Below are 21,080 nucleotides of genomic sequence, written 5' to 3' on the forward strand. Positions count from 1 at the left end.
TTGAACGATGTTGCTGAGATTTATTACAATGTAATATAAAAACGTATGTTTGAGCCTTCTGACTCTCCCAACAGGACAGGCATGTAGCCTGCCTATGCTGTTACAGCCCCACGGGCCATAACATAATAAAATGTCTACTCTCAAACAAGGAGAAATTATATAGATCTATGGATAGAGGTCAGCAGGGGTAAACTGGGACCAGAAATCAGCTCCGGCATTTCTAACATAGGGCCCATTTTTTATTTTGGGCCACCCCCCCATTATTATCCAGATCATTTTCATTGTGCACCCGGAGGAAAAAAGTTAGACTGGCCCAATCGGCAAATAAATGCCAGATGCCCAGTCCTTCCATGGAGGTCAATGCCCTAGAGGTGTCTGTCTGTAATATGTCACTGCCATGGTCATAATTAGAAGAATAGAATTGCCTACTACTTCCTTACTTTATATTCCTCGCAAAGCCATTGGCTGTTGGGGATTTCACGCCTACATGCGTCCAAAGGTGGTGGAGAGTTGTGGACTGGAGGTGTTGCAATAACCCGTTACTTTCTTAAACAGCACGGCCAAGAAGGAGACACCTTTTATTGACAATCACAAAGAAGTAGACCTTAACTTTCAATATGTACGTATTATTATATACCATATTGGCAGGATTGGCTATACTGCCACTTGTCCTTTATCTCAGAAATCCTTACTTTACGCAGGACCTGCGCTACACAGTGACTTGCATCTTACTCGGGTTACGAATTAACAGAATCAAGAGGAGCAAACCGTTCTACAGCATGCTGGACTGTTTTCTCGATAAGGTCAAAAAACACCCCAACAAACAGTTTATTGTATTCGAGAAGAGTTCGTATACATACCGGGATGTTGACAAGCAGAGCAACAAGTTGGCCCGGGCGCTCTCACAGCACGCCAGCGTGAAGGAAGGGGACACTGTCGCCCTCTTGATGGGTAACGAGCCCATGTATGTGTTTATCTGGCTGGCCCTGGCTAAACTTGGATGTACAGTCGCTCTGCTCAACTACAACATCAGGTCCAAGTCCTTATTGCACTGTTTCACCTGCTGCGGAACCAACGTGCTCCTGGCTGCTTCAGGTAAGCCCAGCCCAATTACCTTGGTGTTGCTGTTTACAATATTATTGTTAATACATCTATTTTGAATAATAATTAATATATCTATAATAACTAGTGTAGAGACCTATGGTGTCTAGATCGGCAGGTAGCCTAGTGGTTAGAGCGTTGGGCCAGTAACCGAAAGGTAGCCTAGTGGTTAGAGCGTTGGGCCAGTAACCGAAAGGTAGCCTAGTGGTTAGAGCGTTGGGCCAGTAACCGAAAGGTAGCCTAGTGGTTAGAGCGTTGGGCCAGTAACCGAAAGGTAGCCTAGTGGTTAGAGCGTTGGGCCAGTAACCGAAAGGTAGCCTAGTGGTTAGAGCGTTGGGCCAGTAACCGAAAGGTAGCCTAGTGGTTAGAGCGTTGGGCCAGTAACCGAAAGGTTACTGGATCAAATTCCCGAGCTTACAAGGTAAAAATCTGTCGTTCTGCTCCTGAACAAGGCAGTTAACCCACTGTTCCCCAGGCACTGAAAACGTGGATGTTGATTATGTCAGCCCCCACACCTCTCTGATTCAGAGGGTATCCTCCTTTCCCTCTATGCAGCTAGTGGGAGGCAGTGCTAGTAGTGCACAGGCCAGAATTAATAGGATTCTGTCTCATGCTTGCTCTGTCTGTGACCCTCCCTCTCTCCTCCCCCAGAGTTGCGTGGAGCGGTAGAGGAGGTGCTCCCCACCCTGAGGGAGAGGAGTATAAGTGTGTTTGTGCTGGGTGAGGAGGAGGAGAAGTGTGTGACGGAGGGCGTGAATACTCTGAGCAGCAGCAGGATACAACAGGCCTCAGATCAACCTCTGGACCCACAGCTCAGGTCAAAGGTCACCTTAAAGAGCCCTGCCCTCTACATCTATACGTCAGGAACTACAGGTAAGCTGGCCTGGTTATGCATAACTGGCCTGGTTATGCATCCAGCATAGTTGCAGGAAGTGTGCTAGAAAGAACAATGTGAAAAATAAAATGTCCAGACCAGTACAGTATGACTCTGGTCAGCCCTGTAGTGTGAATTAAACAGAATACTACTGATGTTTATGCTAGACAGGTAAATATTCTTAGATAGCACAACTCTGATTGGTCCAAGATATAAGGTACCATTTGAGATTTTCATCAGCCTTGATTCTCTGTTTTCTGCCCTTCCTGGTGTCTCGTCCTCAGGTCTGCCGAAGGCTGCGGTGATCACACATGAGAGGCTGTACATGGCCTCCTCTATGCAGGCCATCTCAGGTGTGGCCTCTGATGATGTCATCTACATCTACCTGCCTCTCTACCACACCGCCGGCTTCATGATGGGTTTGACTGGAGCCATAGAGAGAGGTACTCTACTGTACTGTACGGCACAGTTGGTGAGAGTGTTGTTCTGGCAGCGGCCAGGTCGTGGGTTCAATTCCTGCATGGATAACATGCACCTCATAGCAGTGCAGTATATAGGAGAAAGATATGAAGAGGTGTGAAGAGCTGAACTGGTTCAGAACTGGTTTAGAACTGGTTCAGAACTTCTTAAGAACTGGTTCAGAACTTCTTTAGATCTGGTTCAGAACTGGTTCAGAACTTCTCTAGATCTGGTTCAGAACTTCTTTAGATCAGGTTCAGAACTGGTTCAGAACTTCTCTAGATCTGGTTCAGAACTGGTTCAGAACTTCTTTAGATCTGGTTCAGAACTTCTCTAGATCTGGTTCAGAACTGATTCAGAACTGGTTCAAAACTTCTTTATATCTGGTTCAGAACTGGTTCAGAACTTCTCTAGATCTGGTTCAGAACTGATTCAGAACTGGTTCAGAACTTTATTTAGATCTGGTTCAGAACTGGTTCAGAACTGTTTCAGAACTGGTTCCATGCCATCTCTAGCAATTACAATAACTACATTCAAATGGAATTCAAAAGGAGAGAGAAAAACATAATAATTGAAATTCTCTAAATAAAATCACTCTAGCCGCCTGACTTGGCACTGATGATGAAGATAAAAAATGCAAATGTCTCTGAATACACGTTCCATGTTATTTGAGGGCCGTCATGTGTAATAACATTGTTATGATGTTGACCAGGGTTTACTAAGGGTTGTTTAATGGAGTGTCTCTTTACTCTGGGCATTGGAGTAGAGGTGACTTGGCTCTGAGGTGACTTCTAGTATTTCAAACCAAAGTTCCTGAGTGCATTCAAAATGGCATCCTATTCCCTTTATAGTGCACTACTTTTGTTTTTGACCAGGCTCCATGTGGCTCTGGTCAAAAGTAGTGCACTATATAGGGAATAGGGTTGCATTTGAGACGCAGCCCCATAGTTCACAGCTGTTTATGTCAATAATGACCTTAGACTCTCAAATCAACGAAGAAAAATTCCTAGGCCTTAGTGGTGCTGTAGCCTTTAACTAGGGCCCAGAGTTATTCCTTCCTGGTCCAGTCACATGGTCAGGAACAACTCCTGGCCCTAACCAGAACCATTCAGAGGGGACTGTGCTTTAGTTAGTTAGTTAGTTAGTTAGTTAGTTAGTTAGTTAGTTAGGTAACTATTTAGTCAGACATTGAGTTAGTTAGGTAATCATTTAGTCAGTCAGTGAGTTAGTTAGTTAGTTAGGTAATCATTTCATCAGTCAGTTAGTTAGTTAGGTAATCATTTAGTCAGTCAGTGAGTTAGTTAGTTAGTTAGGTAATCATTTAGTCAGTCAGTGAGTTAGTTAGGTAATAATTTAGTCAGTCAGTGAGTAAGTTTGTTAGGTAATCATTTAGTGAGTCAGTCAGTTAGTTTGTTAGGTAATCATTTTGTCAGTCAGTTAGTGAGTTAGTTTGTTAGGTAATCATTTAGTCAGTCAGTGCGTTAGTTAGTTAGGTAATCATTTAGTCAGTCAGTGCGTTAGTTAGTTAGGTAATCATTTAGTCAGTCAGTGAGTGAGTTAGTTAGTTAGTTAGGTAATCATTTCATCAGTCAGTAAGTGAGTTAGTTAGTTAGTTAGGTAATTATTTAGTCAGTCAGTTAGTGAGTTAGTTTGTTTGTCCATGAGGTTGTGAGCTCTGTTGATGTTGGTGCTTTATCTTCTCCTCTCAGGCAACACCGTTGTCCTGAGGCGTAAATTCTCTGCCTCTAACTTCTGGGATGACTGCAGGAAACACAAGGTGACAGTGATCCAGTACATAGGAGAGATCATGAGGTACCTCTGTAACTCACCCAAGGTACTGGAACACACGCCTCCTGTTACTTTCATCATTCAGACCATTAAAGACCAAAAACAAATGGGCTGATAGTATTGAATCATTAATCAATGTAAACCAAATACCTGTACATCCTCTCTCCTCTCCACTCCTTCTCTCTCCTCACCTCTCCTCTCTTCTCTCCTCTCCGCTCCTCACCTCTTCTCTCCTCACCTCTCCCCACCTCTTCTCTCATCACCTCTTCCCAACTCTTCTCTCCTCACCTCTCCCCACCTCTTCTCTCCTCCCCTCTCCCCTCCCCTTGTCTCTTCACCTCTCCTCTCTTCTCTCCTCTCCGCTCCTCACCTCTTCTCTCATCACCTCTTCCCACCTCTTCTCTCCTCACCTCTCCCCACCTCTTCTCTCATCCCCTCTCCCCTCCCCTTGTCTCTTCACCTCTCCTCTTCTCTTCTCTCCTCTTCTCTCCTCAGAAAGATAATGACAGGCATCACAAGGTACGTCTGGCCCTGGGTAATGGGCTTAGAGCAGACACCTGGTCAGAGTTCCTGCAGCGTTTTGGTGACGTCCGTGTCTGTGAATGTTACGGAGCCACCGAGGGAAACGTCGGCTTCATCAACTACATCGGGAAAGTGGGAGCGATCGGCAAAGAGCATTTCCTTCATAAAGTGAGACTACTGTCTGGGACAATAATGGCCGTTCCAAATACCAGCCTATTCCCTTTATAGTGCACTACTTTCAACCAGGGTCCATAGGGCTCTGGTCAAATTACACTACATAGATACATTACACTGCATAGATACATTATACTACATACAGTAGATACATTACACTACATAGATACATTACGCTACATACATACATTACACTACATACAGTATATACATTACACTACATAGATACATTACACTACATAGATACATTACGCTACATAGATACATTACACTACATAGATGCATTACACTACATACATTACACTACATAGATACACTACATAGATACATTACACTACATAGATGCATTATACTACATAGATACATTACACTACATAGATGCATTATACTACATAGATGCATTACACTACATAGATACATTACACTACATAGATACAGTACACTACATAGATGCATTATACTACATAGATGCATTACACTACATAGATACATTACACTACATAGATGCATTACACTACATAGATACATTACACTACATAGATATATTACACTACATAGATACATTACACTACATAGATACATTACACTACATACATACATTACACTACATAGATACAGTACACTACATAGATACATTACACTACATAGATACATTACACTACATACATACATTACACTACATACATACATTACACTACATAGATATATTACACTACATAGATACATATATTACACTACATACATATATACATTACACTACATAGATACATTACACTACATAGATGCATTACACTACATAGATACATATATTACACTACATAGATACATTAGACTACATACATACATTACACTACATAGATACATATATTACACTACATAGATACATTACACTACATACATACATTACACTACATACATACATTACACTACATAGATACATACATTACACTACATAGATATATTACACTACATATATACATACATTACACTACATAGATACATTACACTACATAGATATATTACACTACATAGATACATATATTACACTACATAGATACATTACACTACATACATACATTACACTACATAGATACATTACACTACATAGATATATTACACTACATAGATACATTACACTACATACATACATTACACTACATAGATACATACATTACACTACATAGATATATTACACTACATATATACATACATTACACTACATAGATACATTACACTACATAGATATATTACACTACATAGATACATATATTACACTACATAGATACATTACACTACATACATACATTACACTACATAGATACATTACACTACATAGATATATTACACTACATAGATACATTACACTACATACATACATTACACTACATACATACATTACACTACATAGATATATTACACTACATAGATACATACATTACACTACATAGGTATATTACACTACATACATACAAACATTACACTACATAGATACATTACACCACATACATTACACTACATAGATACATTACACTACATAGATACATTACACTACATAGATGCATTACACTACATAGATACATTACACTACATAGATACATTACACAGATACACTACATAGATATATTACACTACATAGATACATTACACTACATACATACATTACACTACATAGATACATTACACTACATAGATACATTACACTACATAGATACATTACACTACATAGATACATTACACTACATAGATGCATTACACAGATACACTACATAGATACATTACACTACATAGATGCATTACACAGATACACTACATAGATACATTACACTACATAGATGCATTGCACAGATACACTACATAGATACATTACACTACATAGATGCATTACACAGATACACTACATAGATACATTACACTACATAGATGCATTACACAGATACACTACATACATACATTACACTACATAGATACATTACACTACATACAGATCATTACATACAGATCATTTCTCTTATAATTCACTGTATCACAATTCCAGTGGATCAGAAGTTTACATACACTAAGTTGACTGTGCCTTTAAACAGCTTGGAAATTCCCGAAAATTATGTCATGGCTTTAGAAGCTTCTGATAGGCTAATTGACATCATTTGAGTCAATTGGAGGTGTACCTGTGGATGTATTTCAAGGCCTACCTTCAAATGCAGTGCCTCTTTGCTTGACATCAACAGGGAAAATCAAAAGAAATCAGCCAAAACCTTAGAAAAAAATGATAGACCACCACAAGTCTGGTTCATCATTGGGAGAAATTTCCAAATGCCTGAAGGTACCATGTTCATCTGTACAAACAGATGCAAGTAAACACCATGGGATAACGCATCCGTCATACCACTCAGGAAGGAGACGTGGTCTGTCTCCTAGAGATGAATGTACTTTGGTGCGAAAAGTGCAAACTTTTTTTTTTAAATTTCACTTCACCAATTTGGACTATTTTGTGTATGTCCATTACATGAAATCCAAATAAAAATCTATTTAAATTACAGGTTGTAATGCAACAAAATAGGAAAAACGCCAAGGGGTGAATACTTTTGAAAGGCACTGTACAATCATTATACTATGTACATGCCTTACACTACATATATGCTTTACACCACATATATGCATTACACTACATAGATACATTACACTACATAGATACATTACACTACATAGATACATTACACTACATAGATATATTACACTGTATATGCACATACATTGTTATTATTTTACCCTGCTGGTCATCTATGAACATTTGAACATCTTGGTCATGTTCTGTTATAATCTCCACCCGGCACAGCCAGAAGAGGACTGGCCACCCATTATAGCCTGGTTCCTCCAGGTTTCTTCCTAGGTTCCGGCCTTTCTTGGGAGTTTTTCCTAGCCACTGTGCTTCTACACTTGCATTGCTTGCTGTTTGGGGTTTTAGGCTGGGTTTCTGTCCAACACTTTGTGACATCAGCTGATGTAAGACGGGCTTTATAAATACATTTGATTTATTGATTGATTGATACGATGTATCATTGTTTTCTCTTGTTATGTGTGTTGTTGTCTGTCTCTTTGTCTGTCTGTTTGTTGTCTGTCTGTCGTCTGTCTGTCTGTCTGTCTGTCTGTCTGTCTGTCTGTCTGTCTGTCTGTCTGTCTGTCTGTCTGTCTGTCTGTCTGTCTGTCTGTTGTATGTGTGTTCGCAGGCAAGCTTCTCCTACGCTCTGATTCAGTATGACACAGAGAGAGAGGAACCTGTAAAAGACTCTAGAGGTTTCTGTATCAAAGTCCCTAAAGGTGAGAACATACACACACACACACACACACACACACACACACACACACACACACACACACACACACACACACACACACACACACACACACACACACACACACACACACACATATTCACACACACACAAACACACACACACACACACACACATAAACATATTCACACACACACACATTCTCTCACACACACACCATTACTTGTTGTTTTGGTCCTCAGGAGAAACTGGATTGCTGGTTGCCAAGATTACGGCACAGGCTCCGTTCAGTGGCTATGCTAATAACCAGCAGCAGACAGACAGGAAGAAGCTGAGAGATGTGTTTGTTAAGGGAGATCTGTACTTCAACAGTGGAGACCTGCTGAGGATCGACCACGAGGGCTTTGTTTACTTCATGGACCGCATCGGAGACACCTTCAGGTCAGAAACGCTTCAGCTGTTTAACTTTAGTAGTTATCAACTAAAGGTTTAATAATGAGCTGGGTTAAAGTTATTTATGGGGCAGCAGGTTGCCTAGTGGTTAGAGCGTTGGACTTGTAACTGAAACGTTGCAAGATCGAATCCCCGAGCTGACAAGGTAAAAGTCTGTTGTTCTACCCCAGAACAAGGCAGTTAACCCACTGGCTGTCATTGAAAATAAAAATGTGTTCTTAACTAACTTGCCTAGTTAAATAAAGGTTAAAAAAACATATGATATGTTATCCGGGTCCTGCAGGTTGGGTTATGAGCTGGGTTTAATACTATAGATGTAATGTTACTGTCCTGTGAATCACCTGAAGGTTGGGTTATGAGCTGGGTTTAATACTATAGATGTAATGTTATTGTCCTGTGAATCACCTGCAGGTTGGGTTATGAGCTGGGTTTAATACTATAGATGTAATGTTACTGTCCTGTGAATCACCTGCAGGTTGGGTTATGAGCTGGGTTTAATACTATAGATGTAATGTTACTGTCCTGTGAATCACCTGCAGGTTGGGTTATGAGCTGGGTTTAATACTATAGATGTAATGTTATTGTCCTGTGAATCACCTGCAGGTTGGGTTATGAGCTGGGTTTAATACTATAGATGTAATGTTACTGTCCTGTGAATCACCTGCAGGTTGAGTTATGAGCTGGGTTTAATACTATAGATGTAATGTTACTGTCCTGTGAATCACCTGCAGGTTGAGTTATGAGCTGGGTTTAATACTATAGATGTAATGTTATTGTCCTGTGAATCACCTGCAGGTTGGGTTATGAGCTGGGTTTAATACTATAGATGTAATGTTACTGTCCTGTGAATCACCTGCAGGTTGAGTTATGAGCTGGGTTTAATACTATAGATGTAATGTTATTGTCCTGTGAATCACCTGCAGGTTGGGTTATGAGCTGGGTTTAATACTATAGATGTAATGTTAATGTCCTGTGAATCACCTGCAGGTTGAGTTATGAGCTGGGTTTAATACTATAGATGTAATGTTACTGTCCTGTCCTGTGAATCACCTGCAGGTTGAGTTATGAGCTGGGTTTAATACTATAGATGTAGTGTTATTGTCCTGTGAATCACATGCAGGTTGGGTTATGAGCTGGGTTTAATACTATAGATGTAATGTTACTGTCCTGTCCTGTGAATCACCTGCAGGTTGAGTTATGAGCTGGGTTTAATACTATAGATGTAATGTTAATGTCCTGTGAATCACCTGCAGGTTGAGTTATGAGCTGGGTTTAATACTATAGATGTAATGTTATTGTCCTGTGAATCACCTGCAGGGTGAGTTATGAGCTGGGTTTAATACAATAGATGTAATGTTATTGTCCTGTGAATCACCTGCAGGTTGAGTTATGAGCTGGGTTTAATACTATAGATGTAATGTTACTGTCCTGTCCTGTGAATCACCTGCAGGTTGAGTTATGAGCTGGGTTTAATACTATAGATGTAATGTTACTGTCCTGTCCTGTGAATCACCTGCAGGGTGAGTTATGAGCTGGGTTTAATACTATAGATGTAATGTTATTGACCTGTGAATCACCTGCAGGTTGAGTTATGAGCTGGTTTTAATACTCTAGATGTAGTATTATTGTCCTGTCAATCACCTGCAGGTTGAGTTATGAGCTGGTTTTAATACTCTAGATGTAGTATTATTGTCCTGTCAATCACCTGCAGGTTGAGTGTCAGAAACGTGTGTATAGGTGTGTATAGGTGGCAGGGAAGTCAGGCGCAGGAGAGTCAAATGGAGTGTAAAATGGAGTCTTTTAATAAATGTCCAAGAAACATGCTCCATAACACTAAATAGAAAATGAATAATAAACAAATACGGGTACGAAGACCCGTCGCACACCTATATAAAATAAACACTACACTGACAACAAACAATCTCTGACAAAGACATGAGGGGAAACAGAGGGTTAAATACACAAGAGGTAATGGATGGGATTGAAAACAGGTGTGTGGGAAGACAAGACAAAACCAATGGAAAATGAAAAATGGATCGATGATGGCTGGAAGACCGGTGACGTCGACCGCCGAACACCGCCCGAACAAGGAGAGGCAACGACTTCGGCAGAAGTGGACGAAGGGGAAGAAGGGGACGACCCGGAGGGCGAGGTGGAGGGCGATCCGGATGGAGGCGGTGGAATTCTTTTAACATGGAAGGATCTAAAACGTCCTCCACCGGAACCCAGCATCTCTCCTCCGGCCCGTACCCCTCCCAGTCCACGAGGTACTGAAGGCCCCTCGCCCGACGTCTCGAATCCAAAATGGATCGAACAGAGTACGCCGGGACCCCCTCGATGTCTAGAGGAGGCGGAGGAACTTCACGCACTTCAGCCTCCTGGAGTGGGCCAGCCACCACCGGCCTGAGGAGAGACACATGGAACAAGGGGTTAATACGGTAATTAGTGGGCAGTTGTAACCTATAACATACCTCGTTCACTCTCCTCAGGACTTTAAACGGCCCCACAAACCGCGGACCCAGCTTCCGGCAGAGCAGACGGAGGGGCAGGTTTCGGGTCGAGATTCAGACCCTGTCCCCTGGTGCGAACACCGGGGCCTCACTGCGGCGACGGTCTGCGCCAATTTTCTGGCGCCTTTTGGCGCGCTGAAGGTGGACGTGGACTGCCTCCCAGGTTTCCTCAGCGCGCCGAAACCAATTGTCCACCGCAGGAGCCTCGGTCTGACTCTGATGCCAAGGAGCCAGAACCGGCTGATACCCTAATACACATTGAAAAGGAGTGAGATTAGTGGAGGAGTGACGTAGCGAGTTCTGGGCCATCTCTGCCCAGGGCACGAACTTCGCCCACTCCCCCGGCCGGTCCTGGCAATAGGACCGCAGAAACCTGCCCACATCCTGGTTAACTCTCTCCACCTGCCCATTACTCTCGGGGTGAAAACCTGAGGTAAGACTAACCGAGATCCCCAGACGTTCCATGAACGCCTTCCAGACCCTTGATGTGAACTGGGGACCCCGATCAGACACTATATCCTCAGGCACCCCATAGTGACGGAAAACGTGTGTAAACAAGGCCTCTGCAGTTTGTAAGGCCGTAGGGAGACCGGGCAAAGGGAGGAGACGACAGGACTTCGAAAACCGATCCACAACGACCAGGATCGTGGTGTAACCCTGTGAAGGTGGAAGATCAGTCAAAAAATCCACCGACAGGTGCGACCACAGCCGTTGAGGAACGGGTAAAGGTTGAAGCTTACCTCTGGGCAGGTGTCTAGGAGCCTTGCACTGGGCGCACACCGAGCAGGAGGAAACATAAATCCTCACGTCCTTAGCTAAAGTGGGCCACCAGTACCTCCCATCAAGACAGCGCATCGTCCGACCTATCCCAGGATGACCAGAGGAGGGTGACGTGTGAGCCCAATAGATCAATCGGTCGCGGACAGCAGATGGAACGTACAGACGACCAGTTGGACACTCAGGAGGAGAGGGCTCTGCACGTGACGCCCGCTCAATGTCCGCGTCCAGCTCCCACACTACTGGCGCCACCAAACACGAAGCTGGGAGTATGGGAGTGGGATCCATGGACCGCTCCTCTGTGTCATACAGCCGAGACAATGCGTCTGCCTTGACGTTCTGGGAGCCTGGTCTGTAAGTAAGAGTAAACACAAAACGAGTGAAAAACATGGCCCACCTTGCCTGGTGAGGATTCAGTCTCTTCGCCTGCCGGATGTACTCCAGATTGCGGTGGTCAGTCCAGATGAGAAAAGGGTGTTTAGCCCCCTCAAGCCAATGCCTCCACGCCTTCAAGGCTTTTACGACAGCTAACAGCTCCCGGTCCCCAACATCATAGTTTCGCTCCGCCGGGCTGAGCTTCTTCGAAAAGAAAGCACAGGGGCGAAGCTTCAGTGGCACACCCGAACGCTGAGAGAGCACTGCTCCTATCCCAGCTTCGGATGCGTCCACCTCCACTATGAATGGCAAAGAGGGATCCGGATGAGCCAACACACGCACCGAGGTAAACAGAATCTTCAGGTGTCCAAAAGCCCTGTTCGCCTCAGCCGACCACTGCAAGCGCACCGGGCCCCCCTTTAGCAGTAAGGTAATGGGAGCAGCCACCTGACCAAAACCCTGGATAAACCTCCGGTAATAATTGGTAAACCCTAAAAAACGCTGCACCTCCTTTACCGTGGTTGGAGTCGGCCAATTACGCACGGCTGTAATGCGGTCGCTCTCCATTTCCACTCCTGAAGTGGAAATCTGATGCCCTAGGAAGGAGATGGATTGTTGGAAGAACAAGCATTTCTCAGCCTTGACATATAGATCATGCTCCAACAGGCGACCAAGCACCTTGCGCACCAGGGACACATGCTCGGCGCATGTAGCGGAGTATATCAGAATATCATCGATATACACCACTACACCCTGCCCGTGCAGGTCCCTGAAGATCTCATCTACAAATCATTGGAAGACTGATGGAGCATTCATCAACCCATATGGCATGACAAGGTACTCATAATGACCTGAGGTGGTGCTAAATGCCGTCTTCTACTCATCACCCTTCCGAATACGCACCAGATTGTACGCACTCCTGAGATCCAATTTTGTGAAGAAGCGTGCCCCGTGCATTGACTCAATAACTGTATTTATCAGAGGTAACGGGTAACTATATTTCACCGTGATTTTATTGAGACCTCGATAATCAATGCACGGGCGTAAACCGCCATCCTTCTTCTTCACAAAAAAGAAACTCGAAGAGGCGGGTGAAATGGATGGCTGAATGAAACCCTGACGCAGGGATTCAGAGATATATGTATGCATAGCCACCGTCTCCGCTTGCGACAGGGGATACACGTGACTCCTGGGATATGCAGCGTCTACCAGGAGATCTATCGCACAATCCCCCCGTCAATGGGGTGGTCATTGAGTCGCCTTCTTTTTACAGAAGGTGAGAGCCAAATCGGCATATTCGGGGGGGATGCACACGGTGGAGACCTGGTCTGGACTTTCCACCGTAGTAGCACCAACGGAAACCCCTAAACACCTACCTGAGCACTCTCGCGACCACCCTGTGAGAGCCCTCTGTGGCCAAGAAACAGTGGGGTTATGACAAGTTAACCAGGGTAGGCCTAGCACCACAGAATACGCAGGGGAATCAATAAGGAAAAGACTAATCTTCTCCTTGTGACCCTCCTGCGTTATCATATACAAAGGTGCGGTGACCTCCCTGATAAACCCTGACCCTATTGGTCGACTATCTAAGGCATGAATAGGGAAAGGCATATCCACAGAAACAATAGGGATCCCTAAACTATGAGCAAAATTTTTATAAATGAAATTCCCAGCCGCGCCTGAATCTACTAGCGCCTTATACTGGGAATGCAGGGAAAAATACGGAAAAGTGACAGAGACAAACATTAGTGCAGCAGAGGGCTCTGGATGAGAATGGTGCCTACTCACCTTGGGTGATGCCAGAGTGCCCTGCCTGCCTTCTCTGTTCCCAGAGGAACCAACCCGGCACCGACCAGCAGTGTGATCTCTGCGATCATAGATGGTGCTCGAGCGGGAAACCCCTCCGGTCTCCCTGCGCACCATCCCTCCCAATTCCATAGGTTCGGGAGAGAGGGTGCGGGAGGATGGAACAACCAGACCCCGATCTAGACATCCACGAGTAGCCAGCATGTTGTCCAGCCTGATGGACATGTCCATCAGCTGGTCGAAGTTGAGGGTGGTGTCTCTACAGGCCAGCTCCCGACGTACGTCCTCGCGTAGACTACAACGGTAATGGTCGATCAGGGCCCTGTCGCTCCATCCAGCGCCGGCAGCCAAGGTCCTAAACTCCAAAGCAAACTCCTGTGCACTCCTCGTCTCCTGCCTCAGATGATAGAGGCGCTCACCCGCCGCTTTGCCTTCGGGTGGGTGGTCGAAAACTCTCCGGAAATGGCGGGTGAACTCCTCAAAATGGTCCAACGCCGCATCCTCCTCTCTACACACAGCTCTGGCCCACTCCCGGGCTTTCCCGGTGAGGCATGAGAAGAGGGCGCAACTCTTCTCCAGGTCGGATGGTACTGGGGAGACCGTGGCCAGATACAAGCTCAGTTTAAGGAGGAAACCCTGGCAGCCGGCAGTATCTCCGTTGTATCCCGTGGGTAGGGGTACATGGATCTTGTTCGGTTCAGGAGGGGAAAATGCGTTCAAGGGAGATCCCGGTTGTGGTGGTGGAGGCGCTGGAGAAACTCTCTGTCTCTCCCAGCGGTCCATATTCTGGACAATGCGATCCATGACGGCGCTCAAACAGTCAATCTCTTCCGCTTGTTCCCGGACACGTTCCTCCACCTCCATGAGCGTCGTGTCCTCTCCTGCTGACTTCATATATTTTGGGTCAGAGATTCTGTCAGAAACGTGTGTATAGGTGGCAAGGAAGTCAGGCGCAGGAGAGTCAAACGGAGTGTAAAATGGGGCGGCAGGTTGCCTAGTGGTTAGAGCGTTGGACTTGTAACCCGAAAGGTTGCAAGACCGGATCCCCGAGTTAACAAGGTAAAAAAATCTGCCGTTCTGCCCCTGAACAAGGCAGTTAACCCACTGTTCCTAGGGTGTCTTTGTATTTAACTGACTTGCCTAGTTAAATACAGGTAAATATATATATATAAAAAATACGATGTCCTGTCCTGTGAATCACCTGCAGGTTGAGTTATGAGCTGGGTTTAATACTATAGATGTAATGTTATTGTCCTGTCCTGTGAATCACCTGCAGGTTGAGTTATGAGCTGGGTTTAATACTATAGATGTAATGTTCCTGTCCTGTGAATCACCTGCAGGTTGGGTTATGAGCTGGGTTTAATACTATAGATGTAGTGTTATTGTCCTGTCCTGTGAATCACCTGCAGGTTGAGTTATGAGCTGGGTTTAATACTATAGATGTAATGTTAATGTCCTGTCCTGTGAATCACCTGCAGGTTGAGTTATGAGCTGGTTTTAATACTATAGATTTATTGTTAATGTCCTGTCCTGTGAATCACCTGCAGGTTGAGTTATGAGCTGGGTTTAATACTATAGATGTAGTGTTATTGTCCTGTCCTGTGAATCACCTGCAGGTTGAGTTATGAGCTGGGTTTAATACTATAGATGTAATGTTCCTGTCCTGTGAATCACCTGGAGGTTGGGTTATGAGCTGGGTTTAATACTATAGATGTAATGTTACTGTCCTGTGAATCACCTGCAGGTTGAGTTATGAGCTGGGTTTAATACTATAGATGTAATGTTACTGTCCTGTGAATCACCTGCAGGTTGGGTTATGAGCTGGGTTTAATACTATAGATGTAATGTTATTGTCCTGTGAATCACCTGCAGGTTGGGTTATGAGCTGGGTTTAATACTATAGATGTAATGTTATTGTCCTGTGAATCACCTGCAGGTTGAGTTATGAGCTGGGTTTAATACTATAGATGTAATGTTATTGTCCTGTCCTGTGAATCACCTGCAGGTTGAGTTATGAGCTGGGTTTAATACTATAGATGTAATGTTATTGTCCTGTCCTGTGAATCACCTGCAGGTTGGGTTATGAGCTGGGTTTAATACTATAGATGTAATGTTAATGTCCTGTGAATCACCTGCAGGTTGGGTTATGAGCTGGGTTTAATACTATAGATGTAATGTTACTGTCCTGTGAATCACCTGCAGGTTGAGTTATGAGCTGGGTTTAATACTATAGATGTAGTGTTACTGTCCTGTGAATCACCTGCAGGTTGAGTTATGAGCTGGGTTTAATACTATAGATGTAATGTTATTGTCCTGTGAATCACCTGCAGGTTGAGATATGAGCTGGGTTTAATACTATAGATGTAATGTTATTGTCCTGTCCTGTGAATCACCTGCATGTTGAGTTATGAGCTGGGTTTAATACTATAGATGTAATGTTAATGTCCTGTGAATCACCTGCAGGTTGAGTTATGAGCTGGGTTTAATACTATAGATGTAATGTTATTGTCCTGTCCTGTGAATCACCTGCAGGTTGAGTTATGAGCTGGGTTTAATACTATAGATGTAGTGTTATTGTTCTGTCCTGTGAATCACCTGCAGGCTGAGTTATGAGCTGGGTTTAATACTATAGATGGAATGTTATTGTCCTGTCCTGTGAATCACCTGCAGGTTGAGTTATGAGCTGGGTTTAATACTATAGATGTAATGTTATTGTCCTGTGAATCACCTGCAGGTTGAGTTATGAACTGGGTTTAATACTATAGGTGTAATGTTACTGTCCTGTCCTGTGAATCACCTGCAGGTTGAGTTATGAGCTGGGTTTAATACTATAGATGTAATGCTATTGTCCTGTGAATCACCTGCAGGTTGAGTTATGAGCTGGGTTTAATACTATAGATGTAATGTTATTGTCCTGTCCTGTGAATCACCTGCAGGTTGGGTTATGAGCTGGGTTTAATACTATAGATGTAATGTTAATGTCCTGTGAATCACCTGCAGGTTGGGTTATGAGCTGGGTTTAATACTATAGATGTAATGTTACTGTCCTGTGAATCACCTGCAGGTTGAGTTATGAGCTGGGTTTAATACTATAGATGTAGTGTTACTGTCCTGTGAATCACCTGCAGGTTGAGTTATGAGCTGGGTTTAATACTATAGATGTAATGTTATTGTCCTGTGAATCACCTGCAGGTTGAGATATGAGCTGGGTTTAATACTATAGATGTAATGTTATTGTCCTGTCCTGTGAATCACCTGCATGTTGAGTTATGAGCTGGGTTTAATACTATAGATGTAATGTTAATGTCCTGTGAATCACCTGCAGGTTGAGTTATGAGCTGGGTTTAATACTATAGATGTAATGTTATTGTCCTGTCCTGTGAATCACCTGCAGGTTGAGTTATGAGCTGGGTTTAATACTATAGATGTAGTGTTATTGTTCTGTCCTGTGAATCACCTGCAGGCTGAGTTATGAGCTGGGTTTAATACTATAGATGGAATGTTATTGTCCTGTCCTGTGAATCACCTGCAGGTTGAGTTATGAGCTGGGTTTAATACTATAGATGTAATGTTATTGTCCTGTGAATCACCTGCAGGTTGAGTTATGAACTGGGTTTAATACTATAGGTGTAATGTTACTGTCCTGTCCTGTGAATCACCTGCAGGTTGAGTTATGAGCTGGGTTTAATACTATAGATGTAATGCTATTGTCCTGTGAATCACCTGCAGGTTGAGTTATGAGCTGGGTTTAATACTATAGATGTAATGTTATTGTCCTGTGAATCACCTGCAGGTTGAGTTATGAGCTGGGTTTAATACTATAGATGTAATGTTATTGTCCTGTGAATCACCTGCAGGTTGGGTTATGAGCTGGGTTTAATACTATAGATGTAATGTTACTGTCCTGTCCTGTGAATCACCTGCAGGTTGAGTTATGAGCTGGGTTTAATACTATAGATGTAATGTTATTGTCCTGTCCTGTGAATCACCTGCAGGTTGAGTTATGAGCTGGGTTTAATACTATAGATGTAATGTTACTGTCCTGTGAATCACCTGCAGGTTGGGTATGAGCTGGGTTTAATACTATAGATGTAATGTTATTGTCCTGTGAATCACCTGCAGGTTGGGTTATAAGCTGGGTTTAAAACTATAGATGTAATGTTACTGTCCTGTGAATCACCTGCAGGTTGAGTTATGAGCTGGGTTTAATACTATAGATGTAATGTTATTGTCCTGTGAATCACATGCAGGTTGGGTTATGAGCTGGGTTTAATACTATAGATGTAATGTTATTGTCCTGTGAATCACCTGCAGTTTGGGTTATGAGCTGGGTTTAATACTATAGATGTAATGTTACTGTCCTGTGAATCACCTGCAGGTTGAGTTATGAGCTGGGTTTAATACTATAGATGTAATGTTATTGTCCTGTGAATCACATGCAGGTTGGGTTATGAGCTGGGTTTAATACTATAGATGTAATGTTATTGTCCTGTGAATCACCTGCAGGTTGGGTTATGAGCTGGGTTTAATACTATAGATGTAATGTTATTGTCCTGTGAATCACCTGCAGGGTGAGTTATGAGCTGGGTTTAATACTATAGATGTAATGTTATTGTCCTGTCCTGTGAATCACCTGCAGGTTGAGTTATGAGCTGGGTTTAATACTATAGATGTAATGTTATTGTCCTGTGAATCACCTGCAGGTTGAGTTATGAGCTGGGTTTAATACTATAGATGTAATGTTATTGTCCTGTCCTGTGAATCACCTGCAGGGTGAGTTATGAGCTGGGTTTAATACTATAGATGTAATGTTATTGTCCTGTGAATCACCTGCAGGTTGAGTTATGAACTGGGTTTAATACTATAGATGTAATGTTATTGTCCTGTGAATCACCTGCAGGTTGAGTTATGAGCTGGGTTTAATACTATAGATGTAATGTTATTGTCCTGTGAATCACCTGCAGGTTGGGTTATGAGCTGGGTTTAATACAATAGATGTAATGTTATTGTCCTGTGAATCACCTGCAGGTTGAGTTATGAGCTGGGTTTAATACTATAGATGTAATGTTATTGTCCTGTCCTGTGAATCACCTGCAGGTTGGGTTATGAGCTGGGTTTAATACTATAGATGTAATGTTATTGTCCTGTGAATCACCTGCAGGTTGGGTTATGAGCTGGGTTTAATACTATAGATGTAATGTTATTGTCCTGTGAATCACCTGCAGGGTGAGTTATGAGCTGGGTTTAATACTATAGATGTAATGTTATTGTCCTGTGAATCACCTGCAGGTTGAGTTATGAGCTGGGTTTAATACTATAGATGTAATGTTATTGTCCTGTGAATCACCTGCAGGGTGAGTTATGAGCTGGGTTTAATACTATAGATGTAATGTTATTGTCCTGTGAATCACCTGCAGGGTGAGTTATGAGCTGGGTTTAATACTATAGATGTAATGTTATTGTCCTGTGAATCACCTGCAGGTTGAGTTATGAGCTGGGTTTAATACTATAGATGTAATGTTATTGTCCTGTCCTGTGAATCACCTGCAGGTTGAGTTATGAACTGGGTTTAATACTATAGATGTAATGTTACTGTCCTGTGAATCACTTGCAGGTTGGGTTATGAGCTGGGTTTAATACGATAGATGTAGTGTTATTGTCCTGTCCTGTGAATCACCTGCAGGTTGAGTTATGAGCTGGGTTTAATACTATAGATGTAATGTTATTGTCCTGTGAATCACCTGCAGGGTGAGTTATGAGCTGGGTTTAATACTATAGATGTAGTGTTATTGTCCTGTCCTGTGAATCACCTGCAGGTTGAGTTATGAGCTGGGTTTAATACTATAGATGTAATGTTACTGTCCTGTCCTGTGAATCACCTGCAGGTTGAGTTATGAGCTGGGTTTAATACTATAGATGTAATGTTATTGTCCTGTGAATCACCTGCAGGTTGAGTTATGAGCTGGGTTTAATACTATAGATGTAATGTTATTGTCCTGTCCTGTGAATCACCTGCAGGTTGAGTTATGAACTGGGTTTAATACTATAGATGTAATGTTACTGTCCTGTGAATCACTTGCAGGTTGGGTTATGAGCTGGGTTTAATACGATAGATGTAGTGTTATTGTCCTGTCCTGTGAATCACCTGCAGGTTGAGTTATGAGCTGGGTTTAATACTATAGATGTAATGTTACTGTCCTGTCCTGTGAATCACCTGCAGGTTGAGTTATGAGCTGGGTTTAATACTATAGATGTAATGTTAATGTCCTGTGAATCACCTGCAGGTTGGGTTATGAGCTGGGTTTAATACTATAGATGTAATGTTATTGTCCTGTGAATCACCTGCAGGTTGGGTTATGAGCTGGGTTTAATACTATAGATGTAATGTTACTGTCCTGTCCTGTGAATCACCTGCAGGTTGAGTTATGAGCTGGGTTTAATACTATAGATGTAATGTTATTGTCCTGTCCTGTGAATCACCTGCAGGTTGAGTTATGAGCTGGGTTTAATACTATAGATGTAATGTTATTGTCCTGTGAATCACCTGCAGGTTGGGTTATGAGCTGGGTTTAATACTATAGATGTAATGTTACTGTCCTGTGAATCACCTGCAGGTTGGGTTATGAGCTGGGTTTAATACTATAGATGTAATGTTATTGTCCTGTGAATCACCTGCAGGTTGAGTTATGAGCTGGGTTTAATACTATAGATGTAATGTTATTGTCCTGTGAATCACCTGCAGGGTGAGTTATGAGCTGGGTTTAATACTATAGATGTAATGTTATTGTCCTGTCCTGTGAATCACCTGCAGGTTGAGTTATGAGCTGGGTTTAATACTATAGATGTAATGTTACTGTCCTGTGAATCACCTGCAGGTTGAGTTATGAACTGGGTTTAATACTATAGATGTAATGTTATTGTCCTGTGAATCACCTGAAGGTTGAGTTATAA

At 42.9% G+C, this 21,080-nt stretch overlaps 1 protein-coding gene and 1 long non-coding RNA gene across 2 annotated transcripts in view; one reads left to right on the forward strand and one right to left on the reverse strand.

The window, feature by feature from the left end:
• On the reverse strand, positions 1-1,970 carry LOC120037160. Its single transcript, XR_005474772.1, has 2 exons — positions 1,520-1,970; positions 1-1,124 (listed from the first exon to the last, which is right to left on the reverse strand). It is a non-coding gene; the product is annotated as an uncharacterized LOC120037160 (long non-coding RNA).
• Positions 505-21,080, forward strand: part of LOC120037159 (very long-chain acyl-CoA synthetase-like) — a 27,744-nt gene continuing 7,168 nt past the window's right edge. The window contains exons 1-7 of the mRNA XM_038983330.1: positions 505-1,095; positions 1,753-1,974; positions 2,260-2,418; positions 4,144-4,268; positions 4,718-4,912; positions 8,143-8,233; positions 8,451-8,649. Coding sequence (XP_038839258.1) covers positions 618-1,095; positions 1,753-1,974; positions 2,260-2,418; positions 4,144-4,268; positions 4,718-4,912; positions 8,143-8,233; positions 8,451-8,649 — 1,469 coding nt within the window. The 5' untranslated portion in view covers positions 505-617. The remainder of the gene's footprint in view (positions 1,096-1,752; positions 1,975-2,259; positions 2,419-4,143; positions 4,269-4,717; positions 4,913-8,142; positions 8,234-8,450; positions 8,650-21,080) is intronic.

The sequence above is a fragment of the Salvelinus namaycush genome, unplaced genomic scaffold (genome assembly GCF_016432855.1).
Source record: "Salvelinus namaycush isolate Seneca unplaced genomic scaffold, SaNama_1.0 Scaffold1594, whole genome shotgun sequence".
NCBI lineage: Eukaryota > Metazoa > Chordata > Actinopteri > Salmoniformes > Salmonidae > Salvelinus > Salvelinus namaycush.